This window comes from Hippocampus bargibanti, linkage group LG15 (genome assembly GCF_051943395.1).
Source record: "Hippocampus bargibanti isolate YZ-2025 linkage group LG15, ASM5194339v1, whole genome shotgun sequence".
In the NCBI taxonomy this organism is placed as follows: Eukaryota; Metazoa; Chordata; class Actinopteri; order Syngnathiformes; family Syngnathidae; genus Hippocampus; species Hippocampus bargibanti.
The window spans coordinates 4538015-4556713 of NC_142748.1; the positions used below are offsets into that span (position 1 = coordinate 4538015).

At 39.5% G+C, this 18699-nt stretch overlaps 1 protein-coding gene across 2 annotated transcripts; it reads left to right on the forward strand.

Moving 5' to 3' along the window:
- Positions 1 to 3479: 3479 nt before the first annotated feature.
- On the forward strand, positions 3480 to 16949 carry vstm4b (V-set and transmembrane domain containing 4b). 2 transcript variants are annotated; one of them, XM_089016060.1, is made up of 8 exons: positions 3480 to 4028; positions 4390 to 4797; positions 10796 to 10849; positions 10996 to 11103; positions 11242 to 11275; positions 11369 to 11493; positions 12163 to 12227; positions 15277 to 16949. In XM_089016060.1, exons 1-8 carry the CDS (start codon positions 3980 to 3982, stop codon positions 15343 to 15345), a joined length of 912 nt encoding a protein of 303 aa, XP_088872186.1. In that variant the 5' UTR covers positions 3480 to 3979; the 3' UTR covers positions 15346 to 16949. The 2 variants fall into 2 exon arrangements, with proteins under 2 accessions (XP_088872186.1, XP_088872185.1); XM_089016059.1 differs by having other exon boundaries at positions 3481 to 4028; positions 13145 to 16949.
- The last annotated feature ends 1750 nt before the right edge of the window (positions 16950 to 18699 follow it).

Genomic DNA, 18699 nt, shown 5'->3' on the forward strand with positions numbered 1-18699 from the left:
AACGTGAGTCAAGGAGGGCAACCGCGTCGTTCACCGACTCCCAATTGGAACATTCAGGGGTTCCCTGTTATATCACAAAACATGTTTTCACATGAGTGACATCTGGAATAAATGTATATTTATAATTGTATTTTATTTATTGTATTCTATTTATAATTGTATTTTATTTATTATTGTATCTATGCTTGTCTGTGACTGTAAAGTGTCCTTGAGAACTTTGAAAGCCGCTTGAAATAAAATGCATTATTATTATTATTATTATTATTATTATTATTATTATTATTATTATTATTATTATTATTATTATTAAAACAGTTCAGACTGGATGATTATTCAAATAGGATTGTGTAGCGTTCTTAATATTCCATTTAACTCATTCACTGCCATTCACAAATTTATTCAGGAATTGAAAGTATGACGTAGGGCGCGCAATTTTTTTCTGGTTTTGTTTTTTCATGCTTGGGTGCTGATAAAGCCTCTGGCAAAGTTTTTTTTCTTTTCCACATTTATTTCTGTTAATAATAATACATTTCATTTAGCACTTTGATGCAGCTTAAGCGCTATAAAAAACAATATGTATGTATTGCATTGCATTTTGGACACCCACCTTCATTTCAAACTCATATAACCCAAATAATTTAGGAATTAACATTTTTTTCTGATGAAATAAGAGAGTCTAAGATTTCTTGCGCTGCATTGAATGTTTATGTAATCCTAAAACTCAATATATTCTGTGGGTCCTAGAATTCGAGTGACAATGACAAAAACCCTGGCACTGGAGATGACATTTTTTTCACGTCTGGTAAGTGAATGAGTTATCACCAATATAAAGTTTGATGTCCGTACGTATTTATAAAATGCCATACCATGTCAGTTTTCAATGTGTTTTTTTCGTGCCCCAAAACTGTACAGACCTTGCAATCTGATTGGCTATTCAACAACACTCGAAAAAGGTTGTATTTCAGGAAATGCCGACACCCGCGGCAGCCCTTAAACTTCAGGCAGAAGAACATAAGAAGATCGGACATGCACTCCATGATCAGCGCCGTCGTTGTCGTCGGTGAGTTGAATGGCATTCGTGTATTTCAAGATTTTAAAAATTTCAGATTGGATTACTTTTCAGAATGATTGTTCATGTTCATAATTGTTCCAAATATTATTATTTTTTTAATTATGTGACTTTGTGGAGATTTTCGTCAAATTCCATTTGTTTTTTATTCCCTTGAAATGATATTTTAATCAGAATATCTCATAGATTTTTGTACATTTTCTTGCTTTTCCGCCTTTGTTTTCATCAACATTTTAACTTATTTACCCCGTTGGAGGATCTTCCCCAATATATTCAATTTATTTGACAATTGATTCATTATTATGTTTTCAGGGGTGTTGAATTGATAAATTGATGTAAGTAGGTGTCAGGTCAGATACGGTAATTCAGAGGGCTCTGGCAACCGCCACATGTCACACCGCATCTAAAATAAGCTTGTGAACGCTCGCTGACCTCTTTGAGTGCGTCTTTGTCTTCATACACTTGCACCCAACAAATCCCATCCATGATAATTTCTCTTTTTTTTTTTTGCGATAAAGTGCTGAATCTTGACACCAAACTTTTTGCCCTTTGTCTCTTTCCTGTCTGTGCTGCACGACCTATTTTGTGACCTGATTATGATTTGTGGCAGAGATGCTGCTGACGAGCATGGTTGAAGGAGGAGGCGCGGAAGCCAAACGAGAAACTGGGTCAGTCATGTTAGCGTCTTGATTGCAAGGGATCTTTTTTTTACCCCCATTTGGTTGATTCTGCATTTGTAAATAAATAAGTATGTGAGTAAGTACGTGAGTAAGTACGTGAGTAAGTAAGTAAGTAAGTGAGTAAGAAAGAAAGTAAGTAAATAAACAAGTAACTAAGTAAATAAATAAGTAACTAAATAAGTAAATAAGTAAGTAAATAAGTAAGTAAGTAAATAAGTAAGTAAATAAATAAGTAAATATATAAAAAATCAAGTAAATAAAATAAATAAGTAAATAGGTAAATAAGTAAGTAAATAGGTAAATAAGTAAGTAAATAAATAAATAAATAAATAAAGCACACACATGACATTGCTGGTACAATTTGTTGGATACTGTTTGTTTGATTTTTCTTTTCAGAGATGCAATATATTTTTATCGGGTGTGGCCTTGGCCTGTTTTTGACACTCTTCATTATCATCATTAAATACTGCATCATCCGAAAACACATGCAAAAGAAAAGGTGAGCTTGTGACAATTAATTTTTTTATTTTATTTTTCTTTGGGTGCTTTTTGCCATCAGTAAATTGCCCACATGATATAAAACAGCTCTTCACGAATTAATATCTCCATATGCTATACTGCCTAATCACTGTTTATTATTTCTCGATTCTTTTAGGTCCGAAGACCACATAGGTTTTATTGTGAAAGGAGGAATTGGATCATTTGAAAAGGGCATAAAAATCAGCACACAACTGAAGATCCCATAAATACACGAGTATCTGTGTTTGTCCCACTGCTCTACTGACACACATCCTGCAGCCGAGCACAAAAAAACATGTTCTTCCACAAGAGGCCAGCATTTCACATGGAACACTTTGACAAGACTGCTAAGCACTGATGGTATTCGTGTTTGTCGTGTTCAAAATGTTGAACATGGGTCCAATTTTTTGACGACTAAGAAAATGAATGACACTGAAGTGAGTTGAGGAGCTTCATTGAGACAAATTAGTGTTATGTTATGATCTCATGATATTTTGGTGGCAAATAATTATGTTGTAATCATATAATACAACATCTGTGAGTTTGTATGATACATATTTTTTTATTATGGCTTAATTTTACTTTTGTTTAACTCATTCGTTCATATTCACAAATTTATTCGGGAAGAATTGAAAATATGTCATGATTTTGTCATGATTGGCTGCTGATAAAGCAGCATTTCCCTTTTTTCCATGTGAGCGCTTTGTTCCAGCTTCAGCTGTTGTTAAAGCACCATATAAACCAACATGAATGTATGGCATTGTATTTAGGACAACTGCACTCATTTCAAGCTCATATAACTCCAGACCCATAAAATTTAGGAATTAACTCTTTTTTTTCTGATGAAAGAAGAGAGTCCAAAGTTTCATACGCTGCATTGAATGTTGATGTAGTCCTAAAACTCAATATCCTGTGGGTTCTGGAATTTCAGTGACAATGACCAAAACCGTGGCACTGGAGTGGACACATTTTTGCACATGTCTGGCAGTGAATGAGGTAATCGGTTCATTATGTCTCAGGACACATTTCTGTGTCTTATCAACAAGGTGGTGATGGGGGTGGACCCCAAAAAAGCAGGCAGGAGGGAGGAACCGGGTGTATTTGGACTAATTGTGTGAAATAAAATCACCAGGAACAAAATCTCAAACAACAAAGTCATCAGAACAGAAAGGTCCAAAGTAGTAAACAAAAAATGACAACATGAAACAAACCTGCCAGGATGAAACAAACAATGACCCGGCACTGAATAAAACGACCAACACTCTGTGCTGCTGTAGGTTGGTCGCAAACCAAAGCGTGACAGCCACACACAAGGACAGACTAATTCACCCATTGCCACCTCCTCCCTTTTCCAAAATCAAAGCCCTTGAGTGAGGTCGGCGCCAACTGCTCTCCACAGCTGGTAGTGTGTTTTTTTTTTCGGCGTCAAACTCCAGGAATTTATTTACATTTCCCATTCGTTTTCCAGATGCAAAAAAAAATGAACGTGGGTGCGCGTGCGGGCGATCACCTTCCAAGAGTGTGTGTGCCGCCGAACGGTCTCTCAATGTCTTGGAGAGAGTACAAGGGAAGCACGAGGGGGAGGTTCTGAGCAGAGTGTAGTGTTCATATTACACTTCTCTTTTTGGAGGGGGGAGGCGGAGGAAGTTTTTGGGCAACTTTTCCTCAGAATCATTCAAGTGAAGGTTTATGGGGGTTGCAGTCGTGGAAAATGCTTTCTTCTGCGTTCTTTGTTCTCCTGGTTCAAGCGCTGTTTGGAGGTAGGAAAGATGCACAAATGTTTGCCATTTCCAGATGGATGCCGTAAAGTCTGAGCATGTCAGACACATTGGGGTGTGGGGGTTCATTTAAACAACAGATAAACCAATTTGTGTTTATTTTATCTGGGGATGCACTGACTGCTGGGGCAAAATGATATTTTGCAGCTGTTTGTAGAATGTTTTGGCCTCTGGTGTTGCTTGTTAGTGTCAATGTTTAAATGAAAGGTGACATTTGATGGGAAAATAACATCTAGTGGCCTCTTGGTTCCGAACCGCCATTTAAAAGTGAGTTGAAGAGCTTCATTTAGGTACTTTGTCACCACTTTGGGTCATTTTTTTTGTTTATTCTTTGCTTCAATAGATTTGTGTTCCGCCATCAACGTTACAATCACCCCGTCGCCCTTCACGGTGGTCCAGGAGGGCCAAAACGTCACACTGTCCTGCGTGGTCTCCCAGCGCCGTCGCAATGCCGCACTGCCCGTTGTGAAATGGACCTTCCTGCCGGCGGGCTCCGACAGGGCCGAAGATGAACACCTCATCGCCCGGGTCAACATGAGAAAGGCCCGGTTCTACGGAAATTACACCAAGAGCTTCTCGTGGCCCAAAATGAAGCTGACGGTGGTGAAGCAGGGCAAGATCTTTGACTTGGTGATCTTGAACGTGTCCGAGGGGGATAGAGGTCTCTACATCTGTCGGGTTCAGGAATTCAAAAAGCAGCAGGATCGCTGGAAGGCCTCGTCCAACTCGTCGGCCGAAACTGAACTTAGAGGTGAGCTGCTATACCGTTTGTTACCGACATGAAAAATAAATCGAAATGTTTCAAATTGGCCAGGAATTGTCGTTTCTTGCGACCTCGCCTCACACCGATGACCTCACCAAGATAAGCGGAGACTTAAACAGTTATTTTAGTCACTGCAACAGAAGCGCTGTCAAACCTTTGCCGCGATAGAAGCCAAACCACATTTTTACGCAGGTTCCTCCGTGGGGATGGTCGAAGTCGCCGCAGATGTTGCTCAAGAGCTCCCAGATGTGATGAAACCGTTTGAGGTTTTACAATGGGAGGTTTCTGTACAGTGTAAAATCTGATCCAATTAGCAAAGAATGATAACGATGACGTTGACCGTGTGCCATACGCTGTCTTTACCGGCGCTGCAAAACATCTGAAAATCATTCAAGCGAGACAGTTAGAAAATACAGCCTTCATACGAAAGGATCATTCGGTGCAGCAAACTGCGGCTTTGACTGAGGAGATCAACCTGAAATGGGACCAGAGGCTGTGTGAGGTTTTCGTGTGGCTTTTACTCACTCATTTAGCGCAGATTCACTTTTATTTCAACCCCGTCCAAAAAAGGTGGTGCTTGCTTTACTCCAGTGGACTGCTTATCATAGTATCAGGTTACAACTTTATTGTTATTGGTGCATAAAAGGGTTGAAATCGAATGAAGACAGAAAACTATTAGCTATCTAGCTAGCTTACTTGCCATTAGCTAGCGATCTAGCTTTGTATTTATTTGAGTTATTCCGGGTTGAGTGAACTCTGGCATGTGTGGCTGCCCACCCACAGAGAAACATATCCAGTGACTGAAATGTGACCTTGAGAGTTTTGAGAGGCGCTAATAAATGAAAAATGAAATGTATTGTGATTATTAAAAACTGTCACTTTTTTCCCTCTTTTCATACTTCCCACTTTCAAAAACAACGCAGGGCAGTCACCACATTTTCCATGGATGCGTGACTTTTGGGTGACTGTGTCCCAGGCCAAGTCTGGGTTGGGCTGACACGCGGACCTGAACGCGAGTTGTTAACGTTGGCTATGTCCAAAAGTTTCCTCCAAATGTAGGACGGTGGGGGGAGGCGACAGACTTGGTAGAAATGGGACAATAGAATGTTGTAGGAAGGGGGAAGCCACTCTGCATGAGCACAAGTCGTGAACTAGTATATTATTATTCTATGTTTTTATTTATTTTTCTGTATTACAAGTTTAGACTTAATATTTTGGATGGTAAAATGTACCCATTATGGCAACAGGGTTACTTAAATGGACATTGTATTATGTTATCAGGTTACAGGGCGGCGCATGAAACAGTCCAAAAGAGCAGTGTTACAATCACATGATGTTGAATCTACCAATTCTTTATTGGATGGAAGATAATTATTAATTTGTTGTCTGTCTGTGGGCCAGTCAGCTTGGTAGCGCACAGCCACGCATGAACACTAACGGAAAAGACTCAGGATGACCAAGTACATTGGTTTAATGTCCTTTGGAGTGTTGACGGGGGCTTCATGGAATCCCTGTGGCCCAATGACATCAGGTGTCCAGGTGCTTCCTCACTCCATCTCACACCAGACCCTTTAGCGCTAGCAATAATAAACACATATCTGCTTGTAAAACAGCGACGAGAAGTCGCTTGACATAAATAAACTGAGATTGTGGAGTTTTGTTTTTGAAGTAAATGGGAGTAGAGACATAGTTGAGCAAAGGGTGGGTTCTGTTTGATTGGATTAACCTTTATTAGTCTCGCAGTGGAGAAATTTACATTTTACAGCAGCAACGTGATGAAAGGAAGAAAAAAGGAAATAAATAAGTAGAAAAACAAAATACTTGAGCTGCTGTAAAGGCAGCCACTCTCACTGCGCCATCTTGAAGTCAAAAGAACAAAAAAATAAATAACAAATAATATGACAACACAAAGACATAGACAGTAGTTCAATCTGAAGCAATTTCTGCACCCTCTCTGTTGCTTGAAGCAGTTCAAGATGAAAGAGAGGATCACATCCTCCTTTTCAACAGTGGATCAGGGACATCATGGTGAATTGTGCACATTCGCTTGAAAGCAAACACGAAGCTGTAACATCCATTGACTAAAAGAGATTGTGTGACATCTCCCGTCCCACGTAAATTCGCTTCAATTCCAAGCCGCGACCAACAGCACTGACCTTTCCGCTGAACAAAGCAGGGCTGTAAAATGCTGCTGACTATAGGCGCAAAAAAAGCACAATCTCCCCACAAAAAAAAAGCACAATCTCCCCACAGCTGTCCAGCGATGACAGTCAAATTGCACGGACATTCCTCCCAATCAAAAATTATCATTCCAAAAGACAATAAAATGGACCCGCATCCAGATGTGTGCAATTTGAATATATAACTGTGAGAGCAATTCATTGTAGCACAAGAAAACAGCGGTTGAATGGTTGAGTGATGAATGCACAGTTTCGTCATTCACAGCAGTCCGCATCTGGTGTTGGGTTTGTTTGGCGCATTAAAAAGAGCCAAGACACTGCCCTCAATGCTACGCTGTTCCTGCCGATGGTTGACTCATTCATTCTGGGCTACTGTAGTCCTTTAAATCGCTTGAAAATAGAGGGTGCATTCTATATGGGGAATTGAAGTTTTATTGAAGCTTCATCGCGGGATTGAGATTGATTGATGATGGCTTCGGTTTGGCCAGCTTCACACACAACTTCAAAATAAGTCACAACATGGCAATTATTGCGATTTTGCAATGTCGTGAACTCATTCGCTGCTATTCCCTAATTTATTTGGGAATTGAAAGGTGTGATTTCCTTGCGGGGGTGCCCATAAAGCCCTGGTCAGACGTCTGGCAATGATTTTCCCTTCCACGAGAGAGCAGCATTTGCCTTTTGTCCATGTTTGCGCTTTGTTACAGCTTCAGCTGTTGTTAAAGCGCTATATAAATCAATATGTATATATTGTATTTTGTACAGCCGCCCCCATTTCAAGCTCAGATAACTCCAGACCCATGTAAGTTAGGAATTAACTTTTTTTCTGAATCTAAAGTTTTTTACGCTGAATTGAATGTTTATATAGTCCGACAACTCAATATTCTGTGGGCATTTTAAGTGAAAATGATAAAAACCTTGGCACCGCAGCGGACACATTTTTGCACATCGTCTGGCAGTGAATGAGTTGAATTTGTATTTTGTGCAAAAACTTGATACCATCATGGAAAGTGACCAAATCGTTTTTACAGGGCCTTCAAGTATTCAGTCACATAGCATGTCCCATTGCTTTTGAAAACGTTGTTTTCAATATTACGGTGGTTTTCCGTATTTTATTCCAGTGAACTCTCGCTGTCACTGTTTTCATTGTCACTCATAAAGCCGGCTGTACTGGTCCCGTGGAATTCGACGAAAATGTTCTGCGGTATATTACCGCGCGGGAATGGCATGATGCCCATTGAAATGTTGAATTCGGGATTGTCAGCGGCGTGCTCGTCACTCTGTAGGCTGCTAGCGTCGCTGCCGGTTTCTTCCGTTGACGCCTCACTGTCGTCGTTGTTGGGATCGTTTTCAGCATTGGCGTCAATGTTGTTGTCTTCGACGTTGATCTCGTTGTTAGCATCTCCAACGCTGACATCGCTGTCATTGCGTTCAATGCTGACTTCGCTGTCATTGTGTTCGTTATTAGCATCGTCGTCTTCGATATCGGCGACGGCGTCTTCGTTATTCACGTTGTTGTCTTCATTGATGGCATTGTCGTCGTCAATATTGCAGTCATTGTTTTCAATAATGCCGTTGTTTTCCTCACCGCTAGGATGTTGTGCGACGTCTTCGCTATTCCCGTCACTTTCTTCAACGTTAGCGTCGCTGTTGTTGTTTTCAACCTGACCGTCATTGTCTTCACTACTAGGATTAGCATCAATGTCTTCACTATTCCCGTCACTTTCTTCTGTATTGGCGTCGTTGGCATTGTTTTCGTTGTCAGCGTCGCCACCTGGCCTCGGCACTACCTGAAAGGAAATAGTGATCTCCTGGTTGGAGACGCAAACGTTGACTCTGAGGGCTCCCACATTTGGTGCGCCTTGTCCTAATCTTCGGCGGAAACGGCGGCCTGGAACGGGGATGGATCACAAGATGAGATGTACATATGACTTGTTGCAGCTCAAAACGTTGTTGGTAAACAGTAAAATACTTACGAATTGGACCGTTGTGTTGGCCGTCGCCTTGGACTTCCATTTTTGTCTGAGAACAAACAACGAATTAGTTCTATAGTCTAAGTGAAGTAGGTTCGGGTTGCTCGCGACTAATCTTAGACCTGCTACATCTTTATGGAAGTCTGTTGACTACACAGAACACACACCTTCAATAATATCAACTGAAGCTTAGCATCCCTTCTCACAACAAAGTCATTCATATAATGACATCAGAGACTGACATCACCATCCAACATCCACTACTCAACGACAGCTGTCTTGGACCCGTAAAAGGACAGCGGTTACTACAGTGGACAGTTTATCAGGTTACAGGTTATCATGACCGACGCATGAAATGGGTAAACAAAGTTGGTGGGTGTATCAGCTTACCTTGGGTTCAAGGAACTGGTCTATAAAAGGTCTGTTTACAAAATATTTGACGGTGAAATGTGTATTTCACCAGCAGCTTCATGATGTTTTCACAGAAACGTGCTCGGTTTTGGTATCACAATGTATAAATATCGGTATTTGTGGCATTGTGGTGACCGGGCGGTGTGCCATGCCGCTCTTTAATGCTACAATGACTCTATGGCATCATTCGCTATTTGTTTGTAAGGCTTCATGAGATCATTGCTTATGATTGTATCATTGTGATGATGTCACTTGGAAAGTATATTTGACAAATACTGTCGTATGCAACGGGTGGGGGCGGGGTCAAGGCCTACAATGTTGTCTCTGCTAGGTTAACTCATTCACTACCATTCACAAATTTATTCTGGAATTGAAAATATGACATAGAGCGCCCTTCCCGATCTTTTTCAGGTTTTGTTTTTTCTTGTTTAGGTGCTGATAGAGCACTGGCCAGACTTCTGACAATGTTTTTTCCTTTCCACAAAGAGGCAGCATTTCCCTTTTCTTCCATGTTAGCGCTTTGTTCCAGCTTCATCTGTTGTTAAAGCCCTATATAAACCGATATGTATGTATTGCATTGTATTTTGGACAACTGCCCTCATTTCAAGCTCATATAACTCCAGACCCATATAATTTAGGAATTATATGGAAGGAAACAGATTTTTTTCTGAAGAAAGAAGAGAATCTAAGGTTTCTTAAGCTTTATTGAATGTTTATGTAGTTCTAAAACTATATTATGTGGGCCCTGGAATTAGAGTGATAATGACAAAAAGCCTCACACTGGCGTGGACATGTTCTTGCACATGTCTGGTAGTGAAAGAGTTAAAAAAATACTTTCTAATTTGCCTCAAAAAAATGAATGAATGAATGACATTTAAATGTATTACATTTGATGTCTTCTTAAAGTGATACAGGGTGATCTAGATTTTTTTAATAGTTTTTATTATAATCTTGGACATATTTTTTGGTGTCCCTTTTAGCTGCAAAAGGGGTGACATAGTGTTATTAACATCCATAAAAAAACGGTGCAAAAAGAAAATAGAAAATCATCCCTGACTGTTTTATTTATAAGTCTTTTTAAAATTAGATTTCTGTAACGCCGGATGTGTGAAGGGTCACTAAGGGAATTTCAAATGACTATTTTCCAGGTTATCCGGGCACATTTTTAAATCCTTCCAACTCAACATTTCTCTGGTAAAAAATGCCGCAACGACCACTGTTGATTTAACCCTCTGCAATTGTCAAATATACACCTTTTTTCACCAGTTTCATAATAAAATGAAACCACAAGTAGCCGTGATGCTAAATGTTGTTTTTATTTCAACAGTCAATTTAGTCTGGCGGCAAAGGAAGCCACGGTGATGACTATAGACTTTATATGACTGTTTCTTTTCTCACTGTGTGCGTTTTCCCTCCATGTAGTACACGTGCTTCCGGCCACTGAAGCCAAAGAAGGGCTGTGGAGCTTGTTTGAAGGTAAGTTCTTGTATTTGTAATGTCTATGTGTCAAAAATAGCCTAACCAAAAGGATGTACTTCTTCCGAAAATAAAGTAAAGCCACATCCTCTTTTTTTTTTTAACTCCCCTCTCTATTTTCTTCCCTTTTTATGTTTATATTTCAGATGTGTACCTATGTGCTGTACTGATTTGCTCCGTGGGCCTGCTGTGCATGTGCATGTTCACAGTGACGGTAACCTGCCAGTGTATACAGAGGAAGCAACGGTTAAAAGGTCAGCAGACCGAGAAGGCACTTCTCAGGATGGACCTTTGACCTTTCGAGCAAGCCTTTTGTTTCTGTTATTTAAAGTTGAATCTCACCAGCTGCACTTGTTGTACCTGTTTTTTGTCGCTTCACTGTTTCATTATAGAGAATTACCATTTGGTTAAAAGCTCAAGGAATAGGTAAGCATCTGAGCCATATAGGTGTCCATTCATTCCATAATGGTTGAAATTGATGGTTATTCTTTGTTTTGGTTTGTTTTTTTTCCACTGTAGTTCAGGAGAAACCGTCACCGGTGTGGTCAGTGTGTCTCCGGCCTTGCCTAAGAAGGTGAGGAGATACAGGAAGAAAAGGAGCAGAGATTACCAAGAGGAAATACCACCAGATATACCAGCAAAAGGTATCAGATTTGCTATTTATCACATGACTACCTAATTCAAGCAAAAATCACAAATATGAGCAGAAAAAAAAACCAGTTTGTGCTTGGATCGATTGTGCTGATTTTCTATGTAGTATGTATGTATGTATGTATGTATGTATGTATGTGTGTGTGTGTGTGTGTGTGTGTGTGTGTGTGTGTGTGTGTGTGTGTGTGTGTGTGTGTGTGTGTGTGTGTGTGTGTGTGTGTGTGTGTGTGTGTGTGTGTGTGTGTGTGTGTATGTATGTATGTATGTATGTATGTTGCTTTTCTACTTTCATTTCTTTCATAACTTTGCTGCTGTGAAATGTAAATTTCTCCACTGCGAGACTAATAAAGGCAAATCCAATCCAACATTCTTTGCATTTTCAACTTTAAATGGGAGTCATGTTGTTTGTGAAAGCAAACATTCTCAATCCAAGCTAACCATATCTTGGGTTGCTTTTCGCCTCATTTCAGTGTGAACAATTGCAACAATGAACAATTTTAGGCTTTGTTTTTTTTTCAGACCAGAAAATGCTGATTGTTGCTCTTTTCCAAATGCCAAGGCTTATTGTACTGCTATGACGCCGTCGCTGTTTGTAAGGTCATTAAAATTTCTGAAAAAAAAAAAACATCCAACCACCAGCAATCTTTATTTCACTCCTGCAGTTCCCATCAGAGACAAAGCGTGGAAACCCAAACTTTTAAAACCACAACCAAGGAAAGTCGTTTTGGTGAGTACAAATCCCATTTCCAACAGTTCTCTCTTCTGCTGAGTTGGACTATTTTGTTATTGATGCCAAATGACTGCAAACCCCTCCAGTAATTGCTTCCATTTGCTTTCGGTCGCCATCGCGCTGTATATGGCGCCAAATGCACAGCTTGTGATGTCACACAAGCCAAAATTATTTTAGTAATATTCCAATTAATGTACCCTCATACACTTTATGTGATTCCATTGTTCATATATTATGTTTTGCATGCTTGCTCTGATCACTAAAATGTTACGCGAAGTTCATCGTTTTTCTCCCAGTCTTTTAACTCATTCACTGCCATTCGTGATTTTATTCGGGAATTGAAAATATGACAGAGCGTCATTCCCGGATTTGTTTTTTTTTTATATATGCTTGGGTGCCGATAAAGTGCTGGCCATGGCCTCTGGCAATGTTATTTTCCCTTTTTCCCATGTTAGCGCTTTGTTCTAGCTTCATCTGTTATTAAAGCGCTATATAAACCATTATGTATGGATTGCACTGTATTTTGGACAGCTGCCCTCATTTCAAGCTCATATAACTTCTTATCATTTAGGAATTAACTCTTTTTTTCTTATGAAAAAAGAGATTCTAATGTTTCGATATAACACGGTATTGAATGTTGATGTAGTCCTAAAATTCAATATTCTATGGGACCCACAAATTGAGTGAAAATAACAAAAACCCTGGCACTGGAGTGAACACATTTTGGCACATCATCTGGCAGTGAATGAGTTAGTTTTGAGGCTCTCCCCGCATTTGTGATCGGATTTGTGATTTTAGGCAAAATAGCTCGATGTTGTCACATCCTGGGTTACTCACTGTTTACATTTCCATCCCTTGTCTCCTTCCAATCCTCTCCTCCATTTTAATACTTTACTCGGATTTGAACTCCTCAGCCGAGGATAGTGGAGGAGACTCTGACCTATGCCGAGTTGGATCTGGTAAAGCCCATCCCGGAAGCCAAGGCGTCGCGGAATGGCACGGTGTACGCTCAGATACTTTTTGGGGAACAGCAGCTGTGAAAAAGATACTTGTCTCTTCTAATTATGCCTTTTGTAAATATATTTTTGGTTCTATTTATCGTATTTTAATCGCAAAATGCTGTCCGTCTGAAATGACTGTACATATCATTTGATACAAACTTTGAGTTTACTTTTTAATGACGCCTTCAACCACAATGACGGTGAGGTTTTTCATTGACTACTTGTTCCGGATGTACATACCATCCAAAGTAACATTGATATTTTTTACAAATCCCATTCAAGACCTTTTTTTGTTTAGGCGCTACATACATCACATAGGTTCACCATCAATCGGGATGTCTCTCGCAGTACCAAGACTCACCTATGAGAGGCAGCAGAGTGCGATAGGGCATTCAGCCTGCCAGAACATAAAACAAAGAAGAAACAGTTCATCAAATTATCATCAATGCAGAATAACACAAGCCTATTTGTGAAAATGTAGCAAAATATAAAGTCTAAAGCTGCAATAGAGAATGACTCAAGATTTTTGCTTCACGTGACCACTTTTACTTTACCCACCATACTGTGAAAGTCAAAGTGAAGCAAAAAAATAATGAGCCAAATTGACCTTTTTTGACCGTCAGCACATCGTTTGCATATTGGATTGCATTGGATTGGATTTGATTTATATTATATAGCAGCAAAGTTATGAAAGTAAGGGGAAAGGGAAGCAAGAAGTAGAAAAACAAAATACTGGAGCTGCCATCTTGAAGTCAAAACAACAAAATAACAAAATAATATGACAAGAGAAAGACACAGTTGTTCAATCAGAAGCATTTTATGCACCATCTTTGTAGTATGAAGCAGTTCTAGATGAAAGTGGAGTGGATCAAAGTGTCCTTTTCACCAGTGGATCAGGAACATCCAGGTGAAATGTGCACTTCTGCTACAAGCTAAATGTTACAAAAAAAACTGCACCATCCATTGACGAAAGAGGTTGTTTCACTTCTCCTATTCAATGTAAATCCGCTTCAATTCCAAGCGGCGACAGTTCCACACACGCAACGGCGCTCCTTTCTTTCATTGCAAACTCCTCAATTATGATGATCACATCTAAATATGTGAGCTTGTACATCTAATGGCTTTTTGTCATCCCAATGGATTGTACCAAACTTTTGTCGAGACACAACAAACATAAATGCAACCTGATGTCATTCACGTGATTTGCTCCCAGTGTGCCGCTAGCCTTATCTCACCACGCAACATCTGTGAGCCGTCTGTTGCCGTGTGTCACCCTGCAATTTATAAACACCGCAACTGGTGACGAGTTTGATTTTGAAAGTAGCGATTAGCCCTTAGACTGCAACCCTCGCACTGTCAAGTTTGCCAGAGGCTTTCATCGTGTGTTTTAACAGCCAATTTAACCAGTGAGACACACACACACACAGACACACAGACACACACACTGAATAAAAAAAGCATCAATCAAAGCCTGCAGCCACATTTGCGAAAAAATAACATGCCAACAAACTGCAATGTGTCTTTAACTTATTCATTGCAAGACGTGTTAAAATGTGTCCACTCCAGTGCCAGGGTTTTTGTCATTGTCACTTGAATTCCAGGACCCACAGAACATTAAGTTTTAGGACTACATCAACATTTTATACAGTGTTATAAATTTTTGACTCTTTTCTTTCATCAGAAAAAAAAGAGTTAATTCCTAAATTATATGGGTCTGGAGTTATGTGAGCTTGAAATAAGGGCAGATGTCCAAAATAGAATGTAATACATACATATTGGTTTTTATAGCGCTTTAACAACACCTGAAGCTGGAACAAAGTGCTAATATGGAAAAAAAGGGAAATGTTGCACCCTTGTGGAAAAGAAAAATACACTGCCAGAGGCTATGGCCAGCGCTTTATCAGCACCCAAGCATGAAAAAACTAAACCCGAAAAAATTAGGGATTGGTGCTCTACGTCATATTTTCTTTCAATCCCCGGATAAATTGGGGAATGGGAGTGAATGAGTTCATCTAAGTCGATAAATTCTTTTTTTTTTTTGGTAGAATGAGTACTTTGGTCTCTTATTTCCATTTTGGTCTCCGGATCGAAGCATGGAAAAGCAGCAAGTGTGAATTTGAAACCCGGATGCAAAAAGCAACAAACCCCCCCCCCCCTCCCACTGCTCCAACTATCGGTCCTCACAGTGTAATCGATCCATTGCGACTATTGTGTTTTTTTTGTTTTCTTTTTGTTGGGGGCCTGTAAAAACGAATACCGAAATAGTTTGTGTATAGCAGGTGATATACGTAGTGCATAGCAGGTGATATACACTGTAAAGGATGTGATTTGAACTGTTGCTTCAAGTCAATTTAGACGATTTGATGAGTGTTTGTCTCAAAACAACATGACAACAATTCCGAGTGGGCACATTTCACTTCCCCCAACAATGTTTTTTTTCCCTCCTGCTGTTTACCACTATCAACTCTTTTGACCGAATGAATAAATGCAGTTGTCAGCAGAAACCCTTTTTTTTTAAATGTCGTTTTAAAACTGTGAAATATCAAGTTGGTTCCCAACCACAATGCCCTGACTGGGAATCGCCTAACAAGGACCATGTGTGTGATTGGGGGGGGTGGGTGGAAGTTCTCTGCTTCTAAAATTGCTCTCTCGCTGCCTTAACGGCAACCTTGAAATCCAATAGTAGGTCAAAATGTACCCTGCTCCGTTTTTATGTGACTACGTATGAATTGTAGGTGAGAAATTTGAGTACCGTATTTTATGTACTATAAAGCGCACCTAAAAGAAACATTTTTTTTTCTCAAAGCCTCATAATTCGGTGCGCCTTATGTATGGAAAGGTTTTAAAATGTCATTCATTGAAGGTGCCCCTTATAATGCGGTGCACCTTATGTATGGAAAATATTTTTGTCATTCATTAAAGGTGTGCCTTATATTCCAGAAAATACAGTACTTTTTTATTATATCGAGCAGGGAGGAAGTGCAATAAGAAGTTTAAAGGTTACATTATACTTCTTATTTGATTTATTACCTCAGTGTTTTTTTTTTTTTCATGTGAACTATTTATGGACTCATTTGTTATTTTTCCTGGTATGTTGTAAGAGTGAATGAATAAAGCAAGGTATGCTTTTAATTTGTAGCTGCTTTCTCCCACCCCCATCAAAAATGCACTATGTCAACTAACCTGTAGCTCCACCTTTTCCTCACCTTACCAATTTTGCACAAGAAACATTCCGGTGCTGAAAAGACCCAAATGAAACGATTGCAATCACCCATCCCCATTCGTATTTGCTATGATACATTTTACCCTTTGGCGTTTAACTCATCACTTTCAGCCACCCCATCTCATCTTCTCATGCTATAATTTAATCGTGCACCCCCACCCCCACTCCAACAGGAAAATGAGTCCCATGTGTAGCAAATCTCAAATAACCGACTGGCAGTTGAGTTAAAAAGTAGATTCAATGTGATCCAACTGGCTCCAGATAAAAATTGCATTAAAAAAAGGACAGAATTGCATTATGGAAATACTGCATATCCAACACGAGTGCAGTGATACATTGGCTTATGAACTTAATTGCTTCCCAGAAAATGTGTGTAAGGGGAAGAGTGTGTATTCCAAACATTAATTTCCCATAGGAAACTATTAAAATGAGAATACTCCGTTCCCAGGTCCCCATAAAACAATTTTCTACTAATTGAGCCTTAAAACTATACAAAATCTACCTTATTTTACGTATAATAAATGTGCTATGGTATTGTAATTAAAGAAATAAACTGTACTATATAATAAAGTCATGTTATTTACCTTTGTGATGGTCGTTGATAGCTTGATAGAATGGAGTGGGAGGAGTTGGGAGGGAAAGTCACATTCCATAAGGACTGTAGGAAGGAGGGTTAGCCTATCTTTCATAGGCTTATGCCCAGGGACGGACTTCTCTTCCTCTGTAATAAAAGTCCGGTACATTGAATACATTGTACCAATCCCTTAATTGCATTTTGATCAAACTATTTGCCCGTATAGCTTTGGATCATGAAGTTTTGTTTACAGTATATGATGTGGTTCTTTCAGAAGAGAGAGGACATAAGTATGTGCACGAGACAGGACCAAGTCCAACCATGATCGTAAATTGTCTGAAAAAGCGGGGTGCAAAGGGAAAACAGCGGACATGGCACACATCCCCTACACATAAAAACAAGTGATGTCACCGGTTTAAAAGAAGGAAACAAAACCTATTGTTAGAGGCGAAACCGTTGCATGTCTCAACAAACCAGTATGCCTCATGTCATCATCTTTGTCCCGTTATGGGCACAAAAAGAACATCCTGTGCGGTTACGCAAACCCAGATGAAAATTAACGTAATGAAAGCGTTACTGCTAAAATCACAGGATGGGGGAATGAGATAGACTGCGGATAACCCAGTGTCCAGTCGAGGACAATCCCTTTATATTCGACTCTGTTCTGATAGCGACTAACATCCCCCTCCCCCAAAAAAAGGAAATATTTGCTTGCTTTAACTTGTTTATTGACATTTTGAGTTAATATTAATAGTATTATTTTGCTTCATTCCTCTGAAGGAATAAAGCATACTCACAAAATGGAGATTCAAAAAACAGATCTGTAGTTGTGGTAATGGGTGATTGCCTCACACTTGGCTGCCGTGGAGCCATTTGAAGTGTTAAAGCGTTTCACTGAAAAGATTTATTCGTCTGTTGCTGCCGTGATCTCTTTTCCGTGGATTTCAGGTCCAAGTAGACTAAAGCGAATCAGATTGACTTATGTTGACTCTATAATATCAATGACATCATATGAAAAATGATGTCATAAGATGACTGAAAATTTGATGAATACTGTCCCAGGTTTTATTTCCCAACTTTTAACACAGGCATGCAGTTTACAACTGCCTACAGAGCCTGTTCCATTTTTTTCCTTTCCGGATATTTTGTTGTCAATGGTCAGCATTCCTAACTGGAAGGCAAACAAGTGTCCGCAAAAAGGGAAGTCCATCTGAAACCACCACATTTGAACCAAAGTCAACATACCAGTCATATAGTTTGAGGGCGGGAAAAGCCACAACCATTTTGAAGCTTAGATAAACATATGAAGGACTGCGTCAATGGTGCCTGCTTTTCTAAACACATCCAGCAGGCTATAATTCTTCTGCCCACTTAAGTTGTTTGTTTGGATTCAAAAGTCATAAACAATAGTTTGCGAATTTAACAAAGGTTCAGTGCCTTTTGTAGAGTCATATGGGGATAAGTACAAATGACAGAATAAAAAAAAGGTCAATGGAAATATGAACGTTGTACAAATGTGTAAATTACTGTGTAAAAATAATTCACCAACATGCTCAAATGATCTTGTGCATCATTGTGCAATGACTCGAAAAAAAAAGTCATTCTCCAGCAACATTGGTACCTTGGCTTGTTTCTTCATGCATGGAGGAATCATAATAAACATTTGTTCAA